Source organism: Cheilinus undulatus, linkage group 14, assembly GCF_018320785.1.
Source record: "Cheilinus undulatus linkage group 14, ASM1832078v1, whole genome shotgun sequence".
Taxonomy (NCBI): Eukaryota; Metazoa; Chordata; class Actinopteri; order Labriformes; family Labridae; genus Cheilinus; species Cheilinus undulatus.
In genome coordinates this window covers 40,964,641-40,980,746 of record NC_054878.1, presented here as the reverse complement: position 1 = coordinate 40,980,746, position 16,106 = coordinate 40,964,641, and the positions used below count along the sequence as shown (strand labels likewise).

The 16,106-nt window shown below is 39.8% G+C and overlaps 1 protein-coding gene across 5 annotated transcripts in view; it reads right to left on the bottom strand.

Annotated features, from left to right (window-relative positions):
- afdna (afadin, adherens junction formation factor a) overlaps positions 1–16,106 on the bottom strand; it is a 169,966-nt gene that overhangs the window by 105,762 nt on the left and 48,098 nt on the right. For all 5 annotated transcript variants that reach the window (XM_041804829.1, XM_041804833.1, XM_041804830.1 and 2 more), the window contains exons 2-5: positions 7,489–7,684; positions 4,867–4,979; positions 4,440–4,597; positions 4,036–4,196 (exon numbers count right to left, since the gene is read on the bottom strand). In XM_041804829.1, coding sequence (XP_041660763.1) covers positions 4,036–4,196; positions 4,440–4,597; positions 4,867–4,979; positions 7,489–7,684 — 628 coding nt within the window. The remainder of the gene's footprint in view (positions 1–4,035; positions 4,197–4,439; positions 4,598–4,866; positions 4,980–7,488; positions 7,685–16,106) is intronic.

Below are 16,106 nucleotides of genomic sequence, written 5' to 3'. Positions count from 1 at the left end.
TGGAGTTGGTCGTCTACTCTTGGAGGTCCTTCAGGCAAGCCCAACTGGAGGGAGACCCTCTGGTAAACCCAGACTTTACTGGAGGGATTAAATATCAGTTCTTGCCTGGGAACGCCACCAGAGAGGAACGTCTGAGTCAATTTGCTGAGCCTGCTGCCACTGTGACCTGGCCTCACATAAACAGAAAGACGGATGGATGGGCACACATCTGTGTTGTAGCTTAAGGCTAACATGTTACTCCAAAGGACATTTGCAGCCCGGATAATGAACAAAACAGACAATATTTTCTTTAAAATGGGCAGAATGAGTTTAAGCTCAACACTGGCTCAAATCTTTATGTGTAATAGAAGTGCTGTAAGTGAGCTTCTCAGGTTGAAAAGACTAAAATTTTGTATATAAGTGCAGAAAAATCTCTTTCCTGTGTATGCATCCCAACACTTTCTGTCCAGGCTTGAATGTACAACATGTACATAGAATGGCAGTTTGAGTCATTCCTTGGAATCTTAAAGTCTAAATAAATGTTCCTCATATAAAGTGGTACCTCAAACCATAAGGGAGTAACTGTAGTGGTCAGAAAATGTATATAATTTACCATGCTGTCACCTAGAGGAACACGTGGCCATGCCACCGCCATGTGTCACTACAAATTATCACCTTCATAAATCCCACAAGGGAGTCTTTAGAGATGCAAAACAGGCTTTTCAGTAGCATTACATAAAGTGCATTTGGCTAAAATAGCCCTCTCTCCTTGGAGAACGTCACTGTCTAACCACCAGCCGTCCTGTCCCAGCGGGTGTTTGTACCCGTGTGCGCGGACAGTGGTTAAAGCTGTTTTTAGAGTCGGTTCACTAGTCCATCTGTCTGTCTGGCACAACGATTAGGTAATGCTTGAGTCACACTGAACCAGCCCGTGTGTTTGTTCCAGTCACTCAACATGACTTTTTGTCAGTGTAAACATGTCGGCGTGAGACTTTCCAACAACATATGGCTTCCCGTCCCCCAGCTGATGAGAGAAAATACATGTAACTACCTGATTAAACATTAAAAAACCCTCAGTATGTTGGTTCTAAATTTACTCGGACCTTTGCATGAGCGAATCTGGCAGTGATTTCAGCCACACAACACCTCGACCAGCTGTTTCCTCCACCCCCACCTTGCAGATTTCTCCGGCTCTGTCACACTGGATAAGAGCGGCAGTGAACTGTGATTTTCAGGTCGCTCTGCAGATTTTCTCAGAGGTTCACTTCAGGTTTTCGTAAAGCCTCGCACTTGTTCTGAGGCCGGTCCAGCTCTGTGTGTGGCTGTGAGATTTGGGTCACTGTCGCTAGGAAAGGTGAAACTCTGCATGATGTCCTGTTCACTCTGTGGCTCTTTTTTATCTTTTCCTCCATCCTTTTTCCAGTCATTTTACTTCCTTCTGCTGCTGTGAGGTGTCTCAATGAATACCATCAGTGCTGTGCTACATTGTAGGGAAGATGTTAGCCATGTGATGAGTGCTACTTGCTTTTGCCACATCCCGCTGTCAGACATTAATAAGTATTATCAGATTAAATTACCATCGACTACCTCACTTCTTCAGCCTGAGGTTGTTTTTGAGTTTACCGAGTACAAATCTGTTTGGAGAGTTTCATCTATTTATAATGTTATTTTCACTCCATAAATAAGCCAAAGAAGCCACATTGTTGAATATTTCTGTAATTCTACTTAACACAGTAACATTTCTCATTTTCTGCTGCTATTTCTGTTAACTTGATCTTATATAAATGAAACATATCGACAGAAAATAAATGTTGATTAGTTTTGGTCCAAACATATGCAGGTCACTCAGTATGTTTACATGCAGTTAGAAAAAGTGGATTTGCTGCATTACTCTTAAGTTCCAGATATTTGGTCTGTGCAGCAATGTGCATGTCAATCACACTCTGGAGAAAATTGCTCCCTCTCTTGTCAGTCTTTGCAATTCCACAGCTTATGCCCATCTCTGGCCCATGCTAGAAACATCATACCCCTCTGCTCCACTCGAGCTATGCACCAAGTCTATTTTCAATGGAGGCCACTGCCACACGATCCACATAGAACAGAGCAACCCAAATAAGAACAACAATGCACAAAGCGTCAACTTTGAAATAACACAATGCAAAGACTCCTGGTAGAAAATCTCCTCCCTAAATCAACATTATGTCACAGTGGTGGCACATAACACAAGTCATCAGTCGGTCAGAGTGTCACAGATGTAATATGCCATGGACAATTTTAAGTTACTTTATGCTTTGGAAAAACAGCCAGATTTGAAATGACACCAAACATCTAGTAAAAACTTAAACCCTTTAACCTCAAAACTCACCCACTGCAGAAGCAAGTAATCATTGAATCACAAAATAATAGGAGGTAAACTAATTTTTGTTTACCTTTTGGGTTTTTTTTGGCATAGAGTTGTTCACCATAAAGTGAAAAAATAATCACCCATCCTTCAGTTTCTAAGTGTTTATGCATGCGCTGTTTGCCGAAGCATGACATGACGACTGAACAGCCTGCCAGTGGTTGTCACAGCCCATGTGACATCCATTTGGGAACTCAGTTTGATGGCTAATGCTAAGCTAGCAGAAGAAACTATCAAAAACTAATTAAAAGATTGATAAATAAATACATTCAATATTGGAGGTACTGGTGTGGATTTAATCTTTAAAGATTCCAGAGGGTCATCCAAGTTCAAGTCTTGTTAGAACAGCTGCTATAAGGAAGGAATGGATAACATCTATAGAACAGCAAAACAGAGAGCTCCATGAGGAAACAAGGAAGTGGCTATGACTTATGACAAAAAAAAAAAAAATTTAATAAAACTTATTCAAGTTTTTTAAGGAATGACGTAAGTCAGTTGGTAAGGAAGTCAGCCAGTAAGTAGGTAAATCAGTCAGGAAGTAAATCAGCCAGTAAGTCAGTAAGTAAATCAGTCAGCAAGAAAGTCAGTTAGTAGCCCAGTCAGTAAGTCAGTAATCATTTAGTCAGCAAGTCAGTAAGTCAGTCAGTAAGTAAGTAAATCTGTAGGTAAGCCAGTAAGTAAATCAGTGAGTAAATCAGTCAGTAAGTAAGCTTGTAAATAGGTAAGTCTGTCAGTCAGTCAGTAGGTAAGTCACTCAGTAAGTAAGTAAATCGGTCAGTAAGTCAGTCAGTGAGTAAGTCAGTAAGTAAATCTGTGAGTAGATCAGTCAATACGTAAGCCAGTAAGTAGGTAACTCCGTCAGTCAGTCAGTAGGTAAGTAAGTCAGTCAGTAACTCGGTCAGTTAGTCAGCGATCAGTAAAAAAGTCAGCAAGTCAGTCAGTCAGTAAATCTGCAAGTAAGCCAGTAAGTAAATCAGTGAGTAAATCAGTCACTAAGTAAGCCAATAAGAAGGCAAGTCTGTCATTCAGTCAGTAAGAAAGTCAGTCAGTCAATAAGTAACTGAGTCAGTAAGTCAGTCAGTGATTCAGTCAGTAAGTAAGTCAGTGATACAGTCAGTAAGTAAGTCAATGAGTCAGTCAGTAAGTCAGTCAATGAGTCAGTCAGTAAGTCAGTCAATGAGTCAGTCAGTCAGTCAGTCAGTCAGTAAGTCAGTGAGTCATTAAGTCAGTCAGTGAGTCATTAAGTCAGTAAGTCAGTCAGTAAGTTAATCAGTAAGTTAATCAGTCAATAAATAAGTCAGTCAGTAAATCAGTCAGTAAGTCAGTCAGTTAGTAAGTAAATCAGTCAGTAAGTCAGCCAGTAAAACAAAGTTCTGACCAGAGAAGTTCAAAGACTCTTACAAAAAAAAAAATAAGTATGGTCTTAACTGTTTCCTAGCCAGAACATTCCTGTCCAGCTGTTTCATCGGGCAGCTGTAAAAAAAGCTGTTGCCTTTAAACTTCCTCTGCTTCATAACAATGGATTCTGTGGAACTGCTTGTAATGTTTCTGTACTTCATCAACCCTTCAGACATTTTAATGAGATTAGCAGGCTCTGCTCTGGGTGTGCTACAGTGAACAATTTCTACTGGTCATTAGAATTTCACTTCATTTACCCGAGTCTGGCCTCCCATCGCTGCTCATGAACTCCTGCATGCGTTTCTCCAGTTTCTGCTGCCGCCTCCTCTTCATCACCACCTCTGGGTTGGAGATGGTTCTTGTGAAGCTGGTCTCAGGCATGTCTTTGTACACCTCTGCTGCAAGACGACTGTTCTCACTAAAAAACAACATTAGAGAATGATGGATGAGCAGGGGGAGATGGAATAAGTGAAAAATAATAATAAAAAGAAGAAGACAGATGAGAAAACTGAAAGGTCAAAGCTCAAATCACTATTCTTTCCTCTTTTGGAGCTTTCTGTGCTCTTCTTGGCAATAAAAAACAAAGATCCTCTCCAAGGACTGAGAGGACATTAGGGGCAGGACAGTAAGATGGATGATAGAGAGTCTGTGTTTGTGTTACCCGTCCTCCCGGTTGAGTGCCTGCTCGTCTCCATCAGGGATCCGGGCGAACTCCTTCTCCCTCTTCTTTTCCTTCTTCTTCTCCTTCTTGGACAGAGTTCTCTTGAAGTTTTGGATCACGCCATCTTTCTCCTTCTCTGGGCCGTTACTCTGACTCTTCTGATAGAAAAGAGAAACGTAAATTAGACCCTTTTAGAAGCTGTAAGAAGATTGTAATGTAGATGTACAGTAACAAACAAACCACGTAGAGTCTGTCTTCTGCAATAGATTTCTCATGGTATCACTCCATTAAAAATGGTATCTTCAGAAACTTGGTGTTGTTTTCTTCCACAGCAGAAGGATGAATGACTGCATGAGTCATCCCACAAGTAAACCAAATGGTTAATAGTCAAACACGTTAACAAACAAAAACAGATGGAGCAGCTGACCTTGGGAAGGATGTCGTTCTCGTTCTTCAGCACAAAGCGTCCTTCTCTGTCGTCTTTGTTCCAGTTCAGCTGAACAACAAGAGGCTTCTCGTCCAGGTCCAGCTGACGCTCTTCTAATGACACAGACACGAAGAGAAACACAAGTTAAGCTCAGAGTCGACTAAGTAGAGATATTAGCATTCATCTCATTTTAACATATGTTGCAGAGTAATTAAACCCCCATACTACATTTACAGCTGAAAACCTACAGTATGTATATGGATGTTAAGAACTGTTGGTTATCAATTCAGGTCCAAATCAGTTACCAAGTATTTAAATACTAGATTTTATGTTAGACATATATAAAGCTACTGCTCCAACAGGATGAAACCCAGCTACTGCAACAGAACCTCTCCTAGTTTGATCTGGAGGCAGATGATCGACGTATATAGTGCCAGCTTTTGCCACCAAAACACTGGAATATTGGTGGACATCATCAACCATCCAGAGTAGGTCTATATATCCTATTACTACTGTGATATATGCATCTCCAATAGTCACAGCGAAAGGTCATGTGATAGTCGGGTGAGCTGGTTCACATCACGCTGCAGCTTTAGCCAAAATCACAGGTTTTCTTATTTCCATGATGAACTTGCACTAAAGTCTGTCTGAAACAACCTAAGAACTCAGAGTTGTGAGCTCTGTACAGCTGAGCCTGTGTGTCTCCTCCTCATATCAGGCTTAAAGTGTCGCTGCTGCCATCACTACACCGGTGTGACGCTTAAGGTAGACACCCAAGTTAAACAAGGCCGAACCTTGATGAGCACATTCCCACTATAAATGGCAGCTTGTCCAAGTGTTCATTAATTAACGGTCCATTTACAGCACTGATGTGTTGATTGTTTATTTCACAGCTTCAGCTGTAGCGTGTCAGTCACAGCAGCTCAGACCTGCAAGCACTTGTTTAACCATCAGGTTCATTCTTAGGCCTTTTCATGGCAACAACACGTTACTTTAAATGTTAGAAATGGTTGGTGGTTATCGTTTGGTTAAAATCAGAAAGAAAGGCAGAAACATTCCTGAAAACCTACTTATTTTCTCTACACAGAAAGAGAAAACCAGTGAAGATAAGCAGAACCGATGCCTGCATTGTGCATCAGTTTAATCTCATTCATTCCTCTTAATCCCTTCATTATGCAATAAATCATTACAAGTGAAATGAGAGCAGAAAGTAGCTTTTGTTCAGCAGTGTTGAGGAGCAAATAGTTTGTGACATAAAGGGAACACAGTGGCCAGTTTATTTGTGAAATTCACACTCTGTTCACCTGCTCAGTCTCTACTTATCCTCTGTCCCCAAAAATGACAGAAATACCCAATAAGAAAAAAAGTATTTTGATCTGAATTTAATAACAAAAAGCACTTCATTTATCTGGTTATATTTTAATTATTTTTATAGTTTTTAGTTTTAATTTTTTTCTAATTCACGTTTATTGCAGACAGAAAACTTTCATATTTTTCCAATATCGTTCAGACATAATTTAGAGATATGTTCCATCCTCTCCTGCCCTCCTATGCCCTAACCATTGGCTGTCTCAGCACTCACTGCCTGTGCTAACAAAGTTGTCACAATACCAGAATTTTGAGTACAGTAAAATTTCATTACCATACTGGCTCAAATCAACTTGTTTCAATACCACAGCAATAAAAATATCTCCTGGACAACCAAAGCTGAGTATTTATTTCCCCAATCTCCACAGCACGCTTCTGCAGCACAAACACAACCCTGTAGTCCGCCATGTTTGTTTTGGTCGACCCGCGCAGGCGTTGTAAGAGAGCTACACTGTGTGTGACGTTCGCTGCTGAGTTCAGCAGGTACACACACAGGAGCAGAGCGACGAAATCCCCACGCAGCAAAAAAGGTTAATATATCAGCTACATATTGGCCGATGTTGATTAATCTGTGATACGCTATAATCGGCCCAATTAATTGATCCGCCGAGCAATCAGTTGGTTTCTAGTTAGTACACCTAGTTTTATATTGTTATTAATCTTATTATCTTATTGTGCCTTTCAACATTGGTTAATCCACGTCAGCGTCTTCCTGTAGCAGCATTCAATACCAAGCTCTTTTTCTCTGTGGCTGAGTTCATGTTAAACTCTACGATTTACCTACAAAGCAGGTTTGTGTCCACACAGGATGTCAATTACCCTAAGCAGTAGAAAACCCAAAGAAACAAAAAGAGTTCTTAATACAAAATAGTGGAATTCAAAAATGTAATAAAAAAACAGTGCAATTAATCGTGATTAACTATAGAACTGTTTTGATTAATCGCAGATAAAACCTTTGTTTTTTGAAAGCCCTAGTTTTCGGTATCGTTTAAAGGATGTGGTATCAAAAAAGTACCAAAGTATGGAAAATTTTGACAACCTTACTAAAAGTCCAGACTGATATGACTCTGGACAGTATGATAGTGATGGCACAAAGGAGTGGGTGCCCCCCACCCCAAGCCTGTCCATATTTCCAAGTTGATACTGATGTCCAAAATGCATTTTCTTTTACCTATTTTACTATTTAAGCAGAAACTCAGAGGTTTAGTTACCCTTTGACTTATGCTGACTTGTCTTCATAATCATGTGACTCACCTCCGCTGACGTGGACCTCATACAGGGAGTATTTTGGCGAGGAGAGCATCCTCATGTCTGGTCTGAACTTTTCTGCTAACGTCTCGATGACGTCCTGTGTTGTAGCTGTGCTTGACACTCTGATGCACTTGGTAGCAAAGTTGCCGGCAACCCGGTCCTGGAAGTAGAACCGCATCACGCCATGAAATTCCAAATCCTGTTGGAGAGACAGAGAGGGAGAGAGTTCATGAATCAGTCATACATGCTTTTACTGTTGAGACGTGGTCTAAATTCAATATGTTCATGTTTACATGCCTATTACAATCTTTAAATGTCAGCATGGACGGCTGGTAGGAAGGCTGTTCATTTTCAAGCTAAACAATTCAGAAGTTCATTTTCTTATTTTGAATTAAACCCAAACTAAGTTGGAAAAGCTATTTACAATCCATCTAAATTGAATGCTTCCTTGTGTTTTTATATCCTTAAACAATAGTTCACACTTTTATTGACTTTTGCACAATGAAAAACAAAGATGTCACCATAATAAAATGTTAATGACATGGCAACGAGTCCTGGTTCTAAATTAAACAGTCGTCAAACAGTGGAAATGTTTCACACTTGAGTTGTATGCGTTCTTCCATCTTTCTTTACAGTTTGGTTTACCTCAGATAAAAACAAGCAAAAATGTTTATGAAACTGGAGTGAACCTGCTCGTTTTCTCTACACAGAAAGAGAAAACCAGTGAAGAATCAGACTAAATAAGCAGAACTGATACCTGCTTTGGCATCAGTTTAATCTCAGTCATTACCTTAATCCCTGCATTATGCTATTAATCTTAAAATGAGAGCAGAAAGTAGCTTTTGTTCAGCAGTCTTGATCGTTTCTAAAGGAGAGAAGCATGACTGGATGAAGGCCAACCTGTGAGCAGGTTGTGTGACGACACTAAAAGAAGGTTTTGTGTGCTCTTAAAGTGAAAATCATATATTTCTGACAAGGTTTTAGATTATTTTCAGGATGTTTCAAAAGAAGGACTCTGTGTTCTGTAATGTTTTAAGTGATTTGCGTGACCAACCAACTCACATTTGAAATCAGATTTGGCTAAAAGGGAATCGTGTTTTTCCTTGTAATTTGTACCAAATGACCTGATTCTTTCCAGGAAACCTTCTTATTTCCTGACTGATGAAATGAAGTGTAACCGTTTATTATGTTTGAGTGCTCCTATCTCTATCTCATCTCATCTAGTCTAAGGAACCCACTCTTTCTTTTCACACTGGCACTCAGAGGCAGTGCCAACCCTTTATGTAAAGGCAGCAGCAGCAACTGAAATCAACTCCCAGGGGAATTTACACTGTATGTGTATATAGCTACAAATTTATTACCAACATATTGACATTTCCCCTCTGCACAGTCCACCATAAAACAAGAATCCCTTAAGCATACACACCACCACCACCAGATATAACCATATGTAACAAAGTGCTGACACAGCAGTTGCAGCTCGCAGCCCTGTGTGTGTGTGTATATGAATTTCATTAAGGTTCAGCGGTGGAAATGGCCTCATATTTCATTTTCAGTGCCATTAAAAATGTCTTAGAAAGTCTTAGATCTTTGTGGGAGCTTGTAGAAGGCCAGTGTGTGATCTGCCTCTAGTACCAAAGTTAACAGAGGAAGTTATCCCCCTCCAAGCACAAAAACACAAACTTTTAAGTGGGACAGGAACATTCCAGGACAATAGAGTAAGGTCAGAGTGAGTGCTTCAGTGTTGCACTGATATAAAAGCTACCTAATACACAAGTTAAACACAATAACATAATCATACAAGTTTAGAACTTAGATTTTTGGTATGGAACAAAATAAAAAAAAAAAAAAAAAAAAAAAAAAGAGTAAAATAATTACATTAAAAATTCAAGAACAGGGGCACAGGTGGCCGAGTAGTTAAGGCGCTACCCATGTACAAGGACGGCCCGGGTTCAAATCCGGCCTGAGGCCCTTTACCGCATGTCTCTCCCCCGTGCTCGTCCCCGTTTCCGACTCTATCCACTATCCTCCTCTATCAAATAAAGGCACAAAAATGCCCAAAATAAACCTTAAAAAAAAAAAAAAAACAAGAACATGGGAAAAGATATTAATTTAATTTTGCATCTAACAATTAAGACTGATTTTGACCTTTAAAATTTTAAGTCATATTTTGACCTTTTAAAACTCTTGATTTCAACTTTATAGCTATATCTTTGCCTTTGAAAACATTACTTGACTCTCATGTTTTGACCTTTTGAAGTAATAAGTTTGACTTTTTTTCCCCCAGTATAATTCATTACTGGTGAAAATGAGATTGAAGAGTCTGTATTGATATAACTTTGTCCATTTAATAAGGTTATTATATAAAAAAAGAAAAGGACACAAGCTTCTCCTTCTTAAAGGGGCCATACCATAAGAAAACCTTTTATTCGCTAATTGTTCACATATACTTGGGTGTCTGGAGTATTTACTGTCCCACAAAATGTGAATTTTTTGGGATCCTCATATGTCTGGAAATAATAAAGTCCTTGTAAAGTGACAAAAAAAAAATCTCATTTTAGGTTCGTTGTATGGCAGGCCACTATGTTGTGAACCCCAGGCCAAATTTTAGTCATGAAAAACATCTCTAAGTTTATGAAATTAAGCTTCAAAATCATAAAAATGAGGCAGTAAAATCTGCTCTAAGATGGTGTGGGCGTGTCGGTTGAAAGAGCTGAAGCCACACCTACTCATGAGAAATACCATCCTTTCTCATTTTAGGGAATGCTTCTGATCAGAGTGCTGTCGAGGATTAAATATACAGTTTTCTGGTACAAAGCTCTCTGTTATGATACTTTTAATGACCTATAGGCTACAGTGGCTGATAGATTTTGGTAATTTATCTCACAATGAATAAAAACACAGCATGTAACTGGTTGTTAACTTCCAATGTAGGCAGTGACATCAAATAACAGACTGTATTGATGAAAAGCTCTGTGATTGTAGAGTTTGGGGGGGCAAGATTATTCTCCATCAAGACTAGTGATGTCATGAACTCCTATATTTGCCCTGCTCAACTAAAACCAAGCCAGGAAAGAGTTGAACAACTTCCTAATGGTCTAAATCAACAATTCAGTTGTGTGTACATCTCAGTGTTTCCACATGTTTACAGTAACCTTATTCTTCATAGTGGCATCACAGTTAGAGTCTTCCCAACAATACCTTCCCCTCACGTATATAACTCCAACAAAAGCCATGATGGCACACAGCTGTAAGCAAGTCGTGTAAACACAACATGCAAAAGAGAAGTGTGGGTGGGATGGACTGTATATTCATTTCAAAAAACACATCAAAACAGTCTATTTGGAGAAAAGCTGTTTAGAGTTGGTTGGTACAGGGTCAAAAATCTCCTCTGGTGCTTGATCTATATTATATTTTGGCCAAAGCATGGCAGTGATGTCTTCGGCCTTGTGTATTTATCACTTTCACTCTAGTTTTTGCATCAGTATCTAAAGAAGGAAAAGATATCCCCGTTTCATTTCATTTCCAGCACTGAGCCCTAGTTTTAAGTCATTTTAAACCCTCCTCAGGCTCTGTGCATTTCTTTGTAGTCAGGATGCATATCAACACTTTGTCCACACTTCTGACTCCAAAAGTAGGATGTCGGCAGCAAAAAATGCAAACTCGAAGCTTCAAAACCACAAACCCATTTGTGACATCAGCATGCCAGTGCCTACTTCTTTTCTCCTGTCTATAATCCATTGCCTAAAGCGATTTGAATGTAAAATGCTTACTGTAAGTGTTGGTTGAGGAGGGATTTTCCTAAAATTAAATGAAATAATTTCTATCTGTTCAACCTGGTTCTTGTTTACGATGTAAGAGGAGGATGTTGAGGCTTGTAAAGTCGCGGTGGGAAAGACCCTGAATGTGATTCTTTCCATATAATTTGCATCTTCCCCTTGGGTTTGGCTGCCGAAAGAGCAATTTGGATTTGGATTTTTAAAAAGGCACTTCCAGCGTCTCACCAAGGTAGTCAACTTGCCATTGACTTCCTACAGTGATAAATCAACTGTGCATGTGTCTGTGTTTATGCATGAAAGCCAACTCTTTCTCCCCCATTACCTCCCCCTTTTTTCTCCCCTTTCCCATATCTGATAAAGAAGCAGCCAGGCAGAGTGGAAACGCTGAGCATAGTTTCAATAGTGGAAGGGTGGAGCCGGGAATGTGAGTGTTAAAGAGAGAGAGAGTTGTGATTTCCTGCTGGAATGTGGGTCATTGAGGGTTGCTGTTGTCAAGCTTGCGTAACCGTTGGTAACTGTTACTGTGGAGACACTAGCTCGCTTTTGGTTCAAACAAAGCCAAGTAAAGAGACAGCAGTGGATCATTAACACACTGCCCAGCACAACCACAGTCCCCCTTTTTATACCCTGGGAATGGACAAGTATAACCACATGTAGTTCAAGTCCATCACACCAGTCATGCACCCCCATAAATCCAGAAGTGGTACAGTTCTTCAGGTAATGGTCCGTACCCACGCCCACATGTTCATGGCAAAAGTCCAGTTTTGTGCTCTCAGATTTTCAGACAACTCCTGAAAGGCCTTACTTCAACACCATGGTCAGGACCAATACTCCTCTAAGTCCTGAAATAAGCAGAGTTTAATATGACTGTTTCTAGGACAAATTCCAGAACTAATCCATCATATTTCCTGGCCATGGTCGAGCCCGTAACTCCAAATCTTGATTCAAGTCATAAAAACCTTTTCTTAGAAAACAACTGTCCAGTCCTGAAACCTCCATGAAAACTCAGACTCCAGCAGAACCAGTTCTCCCAACTCTAACTTCAACAACTTAACACCTCTGATGTCTTATTTCCAGTGCATGCTACAGATTTCACTCACTTCAAACTGTTAAATCTTACACATTTAATAGTAGAACTCGGGCAGCGATACCTTTTTGGATTTTACCTTTTCTGTGTGCACACAATGGTCAAATTCAGCTATACATGGCACTGAGTCCACAAGGTTTGGTAGCAGAACTTGAACACTGAAGCTTTTTTGCAAAAAAAAAAGTCAAATCTAAACCGACACTGGCTGCTATTTGTATATTTACCAGTTTTGCTGAGAGTGCAAGTGAGATAAACAAAGTGTTTGGTCCTGAATTTAAGATATTTTAAACTGGGGATTGGCCAATACTGATTTTTAGGGCTGATATAGAGATTAAATTTTAGTCTAAACGTAGTTCATTGGACCGGTGGTTCCCAACCTTTCTTCCTTGCCCCTAGCTCGCTGACTCAAACTTTTGTTCATCCATGAGGTGAGTCACACAGACTGTTGACTGATTTCCACCTTTTATTAAGGGAAAATGTGAACAAACTTCCACTCCGGGAAAAGAAGTTTAGTTTTTACAAACTAAGTTGCATTCACAACTCATCTGAACTGTGCCAGAGTCGACTTGAATCCCACCCTAAGACCACCTCCCCAAGTGGGCCCAGGGCGCAGTTTGTTTGCCTTTACACTGACCAAAAAGAACTGGACTTTAGGCTCAAGTGTAGTCTGATTTAGGACTGGGCCCCTAGCATGAAAGCCACCTTAACACATTTATCAATATACCTCCAAGTTCACTGGGTTCTGTAACGAACACGAAGACTGAATCTTGCGTAAAAAGTGAAATGATAAACATCTAAAGCTTGTGCATTTCTCATAAGATGTGCACAAAAACCATCTTGATGTATTTTTGAATGTGTTTTGAAATGTTCTCTTTTGACAACTTGTTTTCATCAGCTTAATGAATACAGACACAGTAACATTACATGTTTATGTTATCCTTATGTAAAACATAATTTACTCAAATTAAATATGTTTAAACCAGTGTTTAGGAGTCCTAATAGTGATTACTATATCCCCTGAGAGGTACAGTATATTTGCAGCTGTGTTATTTATTTCTGGGTGTTTTGCTAACACTCCCTACCCCCTTAAACTGATAAATCATTTATTTCTCCCTCACTGACTTACTTGCTTGCACGAATGAATCATGATGACTGTTGTACAGTTTTGTAGTAAGGAAAATTAATATATCAACAATTAACAGAGACAACCTCAAGCCTGAGGACACAGCCTATTAGAATAAAAGCCACATGGCCCTGAAACATAAAAACAAACGTAATTGGGGCTTGAAGGTTAAGGAATTTTTTAATTGTTGGCTTTGAAATAAATGAAAGTAAAAATAGAAAATAAAGAATTAGAGACAGAGAGGCAAATTAGAACATTGAGGACACAAGTTGGACCTCAGGCAGCATTTTTAGCAGCTTGAATAATTAAAGCTTATTCAAGCATGTCAACTAAATGCTCAAAACTGCAAAATGTCAAAATGTTGGGGCAAAACGAGAACAAACTGCTCACTTGATCCTCTACGCAGCTTTCATTCTAATAATCCCTTACAGCCTTTTTTATTTCTCAAACAGCACACAGGCGGAGAGGAAATGCTAATGTAGCAATATGTCACTTAACAACAAACTGGGATAAGACCTGCTCCACGCTGTCTGTCATATATTTCCAGCCGAGTCGAGGCACAGAGGTATCAGCTGAGGTTTAGGGGAGGCTTTGAAGTTGGACTACTTCTGTCACAGTCAGAATGTGTTTATATAGTGGAGCAACATGTTGTATATGTGCAAACCTCTGCTTCCAAGTCTGGAGCTAATTAGCTCTAGTTTGGATGTGTTCATTGGGAGCATAGGATTCTGTACGCTGCTTCAGTGGGGGCTCTTATCTTTCTTCCTCCTCGCTAAGCAAGGCAGAGGTATAAGAGGAGGAATTCACAAACACACATCAATAGAAGGTACGCTATGTGAGTGATACCTGTGACTAAACTTAGGAGGCAGTACTATTTATGACATGAGCATGCAAGTAGGACAACTGCAGATAGCCGTTATCAGTAAGATAAAGCCTGAAGCAGCCAGGAGATGGAGAGAGTGTGTCTTTAAGTGTTAAAGGAAAATCGTGCAAACATTAGCCTTAGCCTCTGATTTTTACTGCCAGTACAGGATGCCACATAAAAAGGATCTAGTTTATTTAATGCTTCTAGTCAGCTATTACCAAAACCGATCACCTGTGGTTAATACTCTAGTGTCTGCCGCTGAGAGAGGCACCGTGTGTGTGGCTAAGGCTAATCATTTAAGTGAATTTCCAGTCAATAAGTTGGAAGCTCATTAGTATTGTCAATTAAATTAAACCGTGTCCTGACGGCACATGATGTGAGTGAGTAGCAGCGACAAAATCAGCTTGTTTATACTGCAGTAAATTTAGTATAATAGGCTTGAAGCACAATGCAACATATCTACCACACTGCCCCAAGCAAGGGATGAACATGACGCCTATGAACCTGGACCTTCAACCTCTAAAATCCAATCATTTCACGAATGAGCCAGAGTGGACATTTATACAAAGTTTGAAGGGAATCTTTTAAAGTGTTAAGATATCATACTAACTGCTTTTAGCCCTGGCCACTGCTGATGCAGAAGCTTAAAAGGAGGTCTATCTGTGGTTAACTGAACACTTCAATGAAAACAGTGCATCAGTGATTATGAGTTCAGGTCCTAAAAATGTCTAAGGAAATCTTTCACTCACTCATCATTCTCTTTCATATTTACTTCAGTCTAATAAATGCCATTTTCTCTGTTCCATAAAAACCCTCGCATGATCTTCGACTGTCTCGTTTCAATCCCCAACCTTAGACATACTGCATGCAAATCCATTTAGTACAAAACAAAGACTCTTAAAGAAGTACGACGGAGCAGACGCTGCATGAGAGATAACCGTGAACCATCACACGCTCTGACTAACACCTCCGAGTCAAAGGTCTGTCTGTGCAAAGGTCAAAGAGTCACGTCTGTGTTCCTACTAGAAAGTGAGTTCACTTCACTCCGGCAGTAAAAAACAGATCCCACCTGGTGCCTGTCTCTCATGAGTCTGTCTGTGCATGAAAGTCATGGATTAGAGTCTACGCTGACTTTATTTTTCATGCCTGTAAACCAGAAAATCCTTACATTCTGCGAAAAACAAAGTGCTACATTAAAAACACAAAGACCAACTTCTTTCTTTAATGTAAAGGGGGGTGTTTGTTTGATTTTAATTCATGCATGAGAATCAGCTCTTTCTGTGTTTTCACTGAGTAACCTCACACGTCTTTAACAGAGGAATGTCAGTAAGTAAACAGACACAGGAAGGAACTGGAAATGGTATTTAACTCCCTTTGAGAATGTGTCACATAAATCACTCTGGTGATAATGTACACGCTGCATTAAATGACCAGGATTACATCAGTGCTCTCTGTCTTATTGTCCACACAGAGAAATATAAGGAGTTCAAGTTACACCAGCATATACCCCACATGGATCGCAGCACAGAAGAGCAAAGGTTTCCTTTCTTTCTGAAGGGAAAATCTTTGCACCTTTACCTTCGTGGAGGTACAGACACACAAACAATGTTCCCATTAGCTCTTTGGCTGCAGAGCACACAGCTCTCATCACTCCTGCTTGTATTCTGACAGACATACAAGACTCACAGTGGAGGAAATATCACAAATTTGTAATGACTGAGAGCACACCCCTCTAGTTTTTAAACTGATACCAATAAAAAACACCAA